At 34.0% G+C, this 7,500-nt stretch overlaps 1 protein-coding gene and 1 non-coding gene across 2 annotated transcripts in view; one reads left to right on the forward strand and one right to left on the reverse strand.

The window, feature by feature from the left end:
* Positions 1-48, forward strand: part of TRNAT-AGU (transfer RNA threonine (anticodon AGU)) — a 73-nt gene extending 25 nt beyond the window's left edge. Inside the window, exon 1 of the tRNA in view lies at positions 1-48. This exon is cut by the window's left edge and continues 25 nt beyond it. This is a non-coding gene — a tRNA (tRNA-Thr).
* The window catches only part of LOC137626303 (alpha-(1,3)-fucosyltransferase C-like), a 53,662-nt gene that overhangs the window by 9,288 nt on the left and 36,874 nt on the right, over positions 1-7,500 (reverse strand). The window contains exons 7-9 of the mRNA XM_068357375.1: positions 5,761-5,949; positions 4,536-4,694; positions 2,493-2,672 (exon numbers count right to left, since the gene is read on the reverse strand). Coding sequence (XP_068213476.1) covers positions 2,493-2,672; positions 4,536-4,694; positions 5,761-5,949 — 528 coding nt within the window. The remainder of the gene's footprint in view (positions 1-2,492; positions 2,673-4,535; positions 4,695-5,760; positions 5,950-7,500) is intronic.

Consider the following 7,500-nt stretch of genomic DNA (forward strand, 5'->3'; position numbering starts at 1 on the left):
GCTGGTCTAGTAAACCAGAGGCCGGGAGTTCGATCCTCCCTGAAGGCAAGTGTTTTCTACAAATTAACAGTTTGTCTAGTCATCACATGGAAAAGTCAATGGGCGTGGGGGGGGGGGGGGGGGGATGAAGAAGATATGAAAAAGAACCACGTGTTATAACTTGGTCCTTACGTGTCGACGCTTGGATGTCATTCAGAGGCCCCTTGTAATTCGAAATCCAGCAATGCCATATGAAATAACAATCAAGAGATTGGACAGCAAGATGAAAGAAAGGGTAAGCACCTAGGAAATTTCATATGGCGTAGCTTAAGAAAACCTTGGCAATATCATATGGCATAGCTTAAAAAATCCTTGGCAATGCCATATGGCGTAGCTTAAGAAATCCTTGGCAATGTCATATGGCGTAGTTTAAGAAATCTTTGGCAATGTCATATGGCATAGCTTAAGAAAACCTTGGCAATATCATATGGCATAGCTTAAAAAATCCTTGGCAATGCCATATGGCGTAGCTTAAGAAATCCTTGGCAATGTCATATGGCGTAGTTTAAGAAATCTTTGGCAATGTCATATGGCATAGCTTAAGAAATCCTTGGCAATGTCATATGGCGTAGCTTAAGAAAACCTTGGAAATATCATATGGCATAGCTTAAAAAATCCTTGGCAATGTCATATGGCATAGCTTAAGAAAACCTTGGCAATGTCATATGGCATACCTTAAGAAAACCTTGGAAATATCATATGGCATACCTTAAGAAAACCTTGGCAATGTCATATGGCATAGCTTAAAAAATCCTTGGCTATGTCATATGGCGTAACTTAAGAAAACCTTGGCAATGTCATATGGCTTAGCTTAAGAAATCCTTGCCAGTGTCATATGGCGTAGCTTAAGAAATCCTTGGCAATATCGTATGGCGTAGCTTAAGAAATCCTTGGCAATATCATATGGCATAGCTTAAAAAATCCTTGGCAATGTCATATGGTGTAGCTTAAGAAATCCTTGGCAATATCATATGGCGTAACTTAAGAAATCCTTGGCAATATCATATGGCATAGCTTAAAAAATACGTGGCAATGTCATATGGTGTAGCTTAAGAAATCCTTGGCAATGTCATAAGGCATAGCTTAAGAAATCCTTGGCAATGTCATATGGCGTAGCTTAAGAAAACCTTGGCAATATTATATGGCATAGCTTAAAAAATCCTTATCAATGTCATATGGCGTAGCTTAAGAAATCCTTGGCAATGTCATATGGCATAGCTTAAGAAATCTTTGGCAATGTCATATGGCGTAGCTTAAAAAATCCTTGGCAATGTCATATGGCGTAGCTTAAGAAATCCTTGGAGTTAAGAACGAACTAACCTATGTGGGCGCAATTGTCTCTTTACCCAAAGTAACAATATTATAGTCTTCTATTAGGTAGTAGGTTGGCCAGGACACCAGCCATCCGTTGAGATACTACCGCTAGAGTGTTATGGGGTCCTTTGACTGGCCAGACAGTACTACATTGGATCCTTCTCTCTGGTAACGGTACATTTTCCCTTTGCCTACACATACACCGAATAGTTTGACATATTCTTCACAGATTCTCCTCTATCCTCATACACCTGACAACACTGAGATTACCAAACAATTCTTTTTCATCCAAGGGTCAACTACTGCACTGTAATTGTTCAGTGGCCAGTTTCCTCTTGGTAAGGGTAGAAGAGACTCTTTAGAAATGGTAAGCAGCTCTTCTAGGAGAAGGACACTACAAAATCAAACCATTGTTCTCTAGTCTTGGGTAGTACCATAGCCTCTGTACCATGATCTTCCACTGTCTTGGGTTAGAGTTCTCTTGCTTGAGGGTACACTCGAACACACTGTTCTATCTAATTTATCTGCTTCTTGTTTAGTTAAAGTTTTTATAGTTTGTATAGGAAATATATATTTTAATGTTGTTACTGTACTTGAAAAATTTTATTTTTCCTTGTTTCATTTCCTCACTGGGCTATTTTCCCTGTTGGGGCCCTTGGGGTTATAGCATCCTGCTTTTCCAACTAGGAAGTAATAATAATAATAATAATAATAATAATAATAATAATAATAATATCATTCATCCCTTGACGTTTGTAACCTTTATTTTCATAAATTTCGTTTGTAACCGTTGCTTTCATATATTTCTATATCATTTATATATAATTACTTGGAAAACTTGATGCATTCCAACTTAATCAAATAGTGCACATAGTGATAAAAAAAATAAATGCCTTTCTTCAAAAAATCAAGAGTTAATCGACATGGTGGTTATTAGTACTTATGAATAATCAAATTATTATTTTTATTATTATTATTATTATTATTATTATTATTATTATTATTACCAGCTAAGCTACAACCCAATTTGGAAAAGCAAGATGGTTTATATAAGCCCAAGGACTTAAACAGTGAAAAATAGCCAGCGAGGAAAAGGAAACAAGGAAATAGATAAACGATATAAGAAGTCCTTGTCTTACCTTTTAATGTGAAAGTCTCTTCCCTCTTGAAACGAATGCCTGCAGTGGGATTTCTTAACAAACCAATCCTGTAAGTCGTAAGTCTTCGGGTGCAAGTCGGTGTGAAGGCGCTTGCACAGCTCACACCAGTGGTTCATCCTCCTATCCCAGTCCGTTGGGAAGTGATGGTAGACCTTCCACCTAGGAATAAAATTAGATAAAATTTGACACTTTACGAGAAAGCGATTGTTAACTATATAACTAACTAAAGAAATAGCTAAATAAACACATAACTACATAAATCAATAACTAAATAAATAAATAAATAACTAAATAAATAAATAACTATAAAAATAACTATATAAATAACTAATTAAATCAATAACTAACTAAATAAATAAATAATTAAATAAATAAATAACTAAATAGCTAAATAATTAAATAAATAAATAAATAAATAAATAAATAACTAAATAACTAAATAAATAAGTATCTATATATAAATAAATAACTAAATAAATATATAACTAAATAAGTAAAGAACTAAATAAATGACTAAATAAATAACTAAATAGTTAAATAAATAAATAGCTATATAATTAAATAAATAACTAAATAACTAAATATACAAACAAATAAATAAATAAATAAATAACAAAATAAATAAATAACTAAATAAACAATAAGGTGTCGTCTACCAGAGGATTTGCATGAAAATTACTCTATTCAAGATTTTTTAAATACATGGTATGGAAGCGAATAACTGTTTACAACTATAATGTTCTCCATAAGGACAATTGTTTAATAGTTCGAAAACTGTCTTTGAAGTAGTAATTTTGCATACAAAATAATGCAATAGACTAATTTTCATACAAAGTTTTTTCTATATTAACTAGTTATTTTATTTATAAAAATTCGTTAGAACCAATACCTTTCACTCAATAACATGTAAAATACCCAGAGAAAATTTTTTTTAAAAAATTGCCAATAAACCCTGGGCATATATTCTAAAGGTTTCGAAACTATTTACAAACAGTTAGATCATAATAGTTCACATCATCAACCATCATTTGTTACAGGATCATGCCTCGATAGTTTGAAGTCCTGTTCAATGGGACCGCTGAATCCTGTTCCCTGACTCTTAAAAAGCTGGCTAGAAAGATCTGTTCTTAAAATAAGGGATAAAACAGAAGCAACACAAGATTCAGTATGTTGAACAGCTAAGAGGTGGGAAAGAACTGACAGAGTGGATTAAAAGTAAAATTTGTAAACTGATGCCGATGTGCCTTTAAGAATGATTCAAATTTTGTATAATCAGAGTTCAAGATAGTTTCACAGCTTTATATATTTCCTGGGCAAATACTAGCTTTGCATTCAGATCTCCCGGACAGTTCCATTCTCTTCGAAATACTGGGCATGCAGTTGATTCTAATAGCCAGGCCTTCTCCATCATGAGGTTAGATACTACACAGTACCCTAGAAGTTTTATTCCAGCTGTGACCAAGTTGTGGAATGATCTTCCTAATCGGGTAGTTGAATCAGTAAAACTTCAAAAGTTCAAACTTGCAGCAAATGTTTATATGTTGAACAGGCTGACATAAGTCCTTTTATAATTTATATATAAAATATGTTTTAATGTTGTTAATGTTTTTAAAATATCTTATATTAATTCTTCATTACTTCATATATCGTTTATTTCCTCATTTCTTTTCCCCACCGTTGGAGCCCTTGGGCTTATAGCGTCTTGCTTTTCCAACTAGGGTTGTAGCTTAGCTAGTAATTTGATTAGTTCGTTTGGTCGCTGTAACATCACCATCCTCGTAAGCTAAGGTTGGGAGGTTTGGGGGAGCCTATAGGACTTTCTGCTGAGTCATCAGCAGCCATTTCCTGGCCCTCCTTGGTCCTAGCTTGGGTGGAAAGAGGGATTGGGCTCTGATCATATGTAGATATGGTCAGTCTCTAGGGCATTGTCCTGCTTGATAGGGGAATGTCACTGACCCTTGCTTCTGCCATTCATGAGCGGCCTGTAAAACTTTAAACCTTTAAGCGTAAAATGTAACTCACCTGAAGTACTCATTGTATGCGGTGTCGTTTTTGTCGAGATAAAGTAAATATTGAGCTAAATCTTCCGCTGACGGGAAATCCAGAGCATTGATATATGAATGAGCAGGAGCAAGCGCCGAGTAGTTGCCGAAGCCGTAAACTACAGGAACCACATTTAATCTGAAAAGGAAGATGAAAACATTGTTTCGTTTGCAAAGGTCACTATCTACTCCGCATATCACAAAATTCCAATCACATCCATCATTTATTATTATTATTATTATTATTATTATTATTATTATTATTATTTGCTAAGCCACAACCCTAGTTGGAAAAGCAGGATGCTATATAAGCCCAAGGGGCCCAACAGGGAAAAATAGCTCAGTGAGGAGAAGACATGTGAAATAAATGACAAGCAAAATAATGAACAATCAAAATAAAATATTCTAAGAACAGTAACAACTTTAAAATAAACCTTTCATATATAAACTGAAAATTTGTTCTGTTCCAAGCTGTTATCATAAATCAATACACACAAAAAATCTTTTCTATGAAACCCAGTTTACAAAAAGCGAAGAGCTCTTCCATTTACATACTGACAAATGATTTTTTTTTTACTCACACATACCACGTCCACACGTAAAATTGTGATCAATTTTATCATACGGTTTTATAACTGTATAAATGAGTCATAATTTCTATTCATGATTCTAAAATAATATTACCATTGTTGTTTTATACACATAAATAAAGAGGGACTGGTTCCATATGACTATTTATTATTATTATTATTATTATTATTATTATTATTATTATTATTATTACTATTATTATTATTATTATTATTATTATTATTATTATTATTATTATTATTATTGTTATTACTTGCTAAGCTACAACCCCTGTGAGGAAAGGAAACAAGGAAATATAGAATATTTTAAGAACAGTAACATTAAAATAAATATTTCCTATATACACTATAAAAACTTTAACATAACAAGAAGATAAATATGATAGAATAGTGTGCCCAAGTGTACCCTCAAGCAAGAGACCTCTAGCCCAAGACAGTGGAAGACCTTGGTACAGAGGCTATGACACTACCCAAGACTAGAGAACAATTGGAGTGTCCTTCTCCTAGAAGAGCTGCTTGATATAGCTTAAGAGTTTCTTCTACGTTTTGAATACTAAGATAAATAAGAATTTTACTAATAACATTCATATTCCAAAAAAAAAAAAAAGCTCTTACTTCAATATGTTGAAAAATTTCTCAGTGACGTAGTCCTGGCAAAGGGAGTTCTCAAATGAGAAGTAAAACTTGTAGTCTTTTTCGAGAGTCTTGTAGCAAGAGTCCCACTGGACAGCTCTCGAACACTTTAGTGGGCCACAGGTGCCGAGAATGTCCACTGTGATGTTTTTTTGCAGTTCTCGAACAAATCTGTTATAAAAGACACGACATTTTCTCAGAAGAGTACTATTATTCCCTGAGAGAGAGAGAGAGAGAGAGAGAGAGAGAGAGAGAGAGAGAGAGAGAGAGAGATTCAGGAAAACTTTTATTGTCATTTTTTGTACCACATCATTAAGCGCAGTACTTTTAAATGAAAACTATCATAGAAAAAGTAGGAAATCTTAATACAAATTCGTAAAACAATGTATTGTATCAAGACTATTCATTCTCTCAAAATAATATATTGTACTGACACAAAAAACACACACATATATAAAATGTATATACATATATACGTATACCTTTCGGGCACTACGAATTTCATTTAAAGTTTCATAGCAAAAATACAACGGTGCCTTCGGCAGTGAAAATTAATACAGAAAAAGCTTAAACTAAAGATAAGAATCCAGACCGATTTCATCTTATCTAGATGTCTTCAGGAGATAATAATAATATTATAGTATAAAGGTGAAGGATTTCAATAGAAGATATATCTCAAATGAACAAAATGAGTGGGTTAAAATCCTTAGCAGTAGGACAGAAAGGGGACTTGCTGCTCCTCATCTCTGCCAGAGGGCGATGGACCTTTGATTTCTGCTAGCGAGTGGATTCTCACTTGGTTCAAGTGTAACGATGAATTATATTGATTATGATCAAGGTCATTGAATCAGCAAAACTTTCCTATTGATAAATGGATTTCCCCAATAATAATTATAGCAAAAATAAGCACACTTCCAATTTTGACACTTTTCTTTGCGAAGTTTAATCCCCTTTCCAATGACTTTTTCAATTTAACCAATGATCATCTAATAAGTCGATAAAGTATAAAAAAGAACACCTACTGTTCGTTCGTGAATATATCGAAAGACAAATTACTCACAGATCAACGAAGACATACCTAAGGTATTTCGACAATTTTGTAATGATCGACGGCAATGGGGTCTTTTGATTGGCCAGACATTACTATATTGGATCCTTCTCTCTGGTTACGGTGCATTTTCCCATTGATTACACATATACACACACACACACACGCAGAATAGTCTGGCCTATTCTGTACATATTCTCCTCTGACCTCATACACCTGACAGCACTAAGATTAATAAACAATTCTTCTTCACCCATGGGGTTACTGCACTGTAATTATTCCGTGGCCACTTTCCTCTTGGTAAGGGTAGAAGATTCTTTAACAATGGTAAGCAGCTCTTCTAGGAGATGGACAATCCAAAATCAAACCATTGTTCTCTAGTCTTGGGTTTTGCCATAGTCTCTGTACCATGATCTTCCGCTGTCTTGGTTTAGAGTTCTCTTGCTTGAGGATACGCTTGGGCAAACTATCCTATCTTATTTCTTTTCCTCTTGTTTTGTTAAAGTTTTTATAGTTTATATAGCAAATATTTATCTTAATGTTGTAACTCTTCTTAAAATATTTCAAGTTTCCTTGTTTCCTTTCCTCACTGGGCTATTTTCCCTGTTTGAGTCCCTGGGCTTATAGTATTCTGCTTTTCAAACTATGGTTGTAGCTTAGCAAGTAATAATAAT

The sequence above is a fragment of the Palaemon carinicauda genome, chromosome 33 (assembly GCF_036898095.1).
Source record: "Palaemon carinicauda isolate YSFRI2023 chromosome 33, ASM3689809v2, whole genome shotgun sequence".
Lineage (NCBI taxonomy): Eukaryota > Metazoa > Arthropoda > Malacostraca > Decapoda > Palaemonidae > Palaemon > Palaemon carinicauda.